Raw genomic sequence first — 2,500 nt, 5'->3', positions numbered from 1 at the left:
GGGTCTATTTTGTCTCACCGGTTCTCAACTCATATTCAAGGTTATGAAAACTAGATTTTGATTGTAAAATGCATGAAAATATAAATGAATGGTCTTGTTTTGTTTCTTTGGCAAGTGACCATGGTAAGGTAAAGTAAAGTAAAGGTAAAGTCCCACTGATTGTCACACAATGTGTGAAATTTGTTCTCCGCATTTGACCCATCCCCTGGGGGAGCGGTGAGCGGCAGCGTGCGCCGCGCTCGGGAATCACATGGTGATTTAACCCCCCAATTCCAACCCTTTGATGCTGAGTGCCAAGCAGGGAGGCAAATGGGTCCCATTTTTATAGTCTTTGGTATGACTCGGCCGGGGATCAAACTATATATAAGCTGGTATAAGCGGGTTAATGCACTTCGAGGTGTCCATTATCAGAAATTATTTTCTGACACCTCGTTACGCATTAACCCTTACTTAATGTCATGTTAGGTTCAAAACTGAGCCCACATGAATCTAACGTTAGCCGCCAGTCATTCTGCCCATTTTCTGCCAGCTAGTTAAATTCAACACACACACACACACACACACACGTTGTTGGTCAGGATCTGTAACGTTAACGTTATTTGTTTTGTGCCTTTCAATATTGCGGGTAGTGACAGCCTACTGTTTGAGTCGCCTGGCTCTGTGCTGTAGTAGCAGCCTATCAAAGCCCGCTGGTCTCTTATGACAGAGCTCAGCAAACGGCACCTGCAACGACTTCAAAAAATCTTTAATTAATCCCCCCCGTCAACGGCGATACCATCGTCCATCGCGATGTTTCACTGTGGAACCATTGCGATGGCTCTATTTGGGTGACATCGCACAAGCCTAGTCTCTCTAGTACCTATATCTCTCTCTCTGTGATATTCCGTCCGCTACCTCGATGGTAAGGTAACTCATCGTAAGACCATCGCTGTACGTGACAAAGAGTTGCTCTCTTTCTCTTTCTGTTCTCTTGGACGATCAAGGAAGCTTGATGATTATGAAATACTGTTGACATGCTGCTTCTTCATTTACAGCACATCGTAAATGTAATAACACATCATAAATACGGTAGGCTAGTAGCCAGTGGCAGCTCACGTCTCTCCAAGATTGCCGAGATATGAAGGACGAGTCTGATGTTGTTAGAAGGTCTAATGGCTCAGTCTTTGTCATGGTAAATATATTGTGAAGAAAAACAAAAGTCAAAACAAGACAATGGATGATGCACACATACATATTGCCCATTGTCCCAGGCGCTTTGTTCTGGACTGGATTTGATTTGGGTGGGTCTTTGATATAATGCATGCTGACAGCGGCTGGGTTATAAGAGCATCCCTCTATCTGAACATTATTAAAAACTGTGGACTCAGAGTGGGTCTACAACAACATCAAAGCTATAATTATGTCTATATCGGATCTGAACCATAACATTCTCCATATTTTCCAAGACTTTGTTTCAAATTCCCAAACTATTCAAGACCTGGAAATGATCCAATTAATTTTTACTACTTTTCCAGACTTTCCAGACCTGCCTAGGAACCAAATGAAGTGAATATGGTGGCCTCCTGTTTTGTCCTCATGTCCTAACCTGAGGTGAACGTGATACTTTGATGTATTTCACTGATTGAATCCATAGTATAACTGTTATACTATGGATACTATGATTATACTATAACATATATGCTGAAAACTGTGAAGCGTTTTTGAAGCGTCCAGATTTTTTTTTGGGGGGGGGGGGGGGGGGGTGTGACACACAGGTGCTGCCAAGCACTGTAAGCCTCTGTGCATGGTGTGTGTGTGTGTGCGTATTTGTGCGTGTGTGTATGTGCGCATGCGTGCAGCTGCACCACGGTGAGGCTGAGTGTCTTACCTGCTGAATCGTACCCTCTGTACTCCAGCCTCTGCAGTCCCTTCACCAGCGTCTCAAATATCTCCTTTCTGGTGCGAGGCACTTGGTAATTTAGGTAAGCAAAGATCCCTTTTAGAGAGAAAGAGAGAGAGAGAGAGAGAGAGAGAGAGAGAGAGAGAGAGAGAGAGAGGGAGAGAGAGAGAGAGAGAGATAGGGGGGGGGAGAGAGAGAGAGAGAGAGAGAGAGAGAACTTGACTCCCCTGAGAGATGCTCCAACCCCCTTGGCACAGTTTACACAATTGTCAACAGCATAGTATCTTCTCATTCTCTTGAGCTTGGGACTATTGCATTTGAAGAGAAAAGTCTTCCAATTACAAAGAGAGGAAAACCTTCATATGACTGATGTGTTACTGGGCCCATTAGAGTTAGTTCTTACAGCTACTTGACATTAATATAACATTTTCTTGTGGCTCGGATTCAGGCCGTTATGGAGAAAGTGCATAGCCTAAGTTTATGTACAAATCTTCAGTGGCCTGTTTGTGCACAATGCATGAAGGATTGATCATGCTTGGAATGTGCTTATTATGGAAAGAAAAATAATAAGATGAGAAACTAATCATCCCATGTCAGCTTGACTTACTCATGTAATTAAAG

General features: G+C 43.3%; 1 protein-coding gene across 2 annotated transcripts in view; it reads right to left on the bottom strand.

Annotated features, from left to right (window-relative positions):
• The window catches only part of gfpt2 (glutamine-fructose-6-phosphate transaminase 2), a 30,949-nt gene that overhangs the window by 27,213 nt on the left and 1,236 nt on the right, over positions 1 to 2,500 (bottom strand). For both annotated transcript variants that reach the window (XM_083652294.1, XM_083652295.1), the window contains exon 2: positions 1,868 to 1,975. In XM_083652294.1, the coding sequence (XP_083508420.1) occupies positions 1,868 to 1,975 (108 nt within the window). The remainder of the gene's footprint in view (positions 1 to 1,867; positions 1,976 to 2,500) is intronic.

This window comes from Poromitra crassiceps (genome assembly GCF_964638095.1).
Source record: "Poromitra crassiceps genome assembly, chromosome: 15".
NCBI classification, from domain to species: Eukaryota; Metazoa; Chordata; class Actinopteri; order Beryciformes; family Melamphaidae; genus Poromitra; species Poromitra crassiceps.
This window is presented reverse-complemented; position numbering and strand designations above follow the sequence as displayed.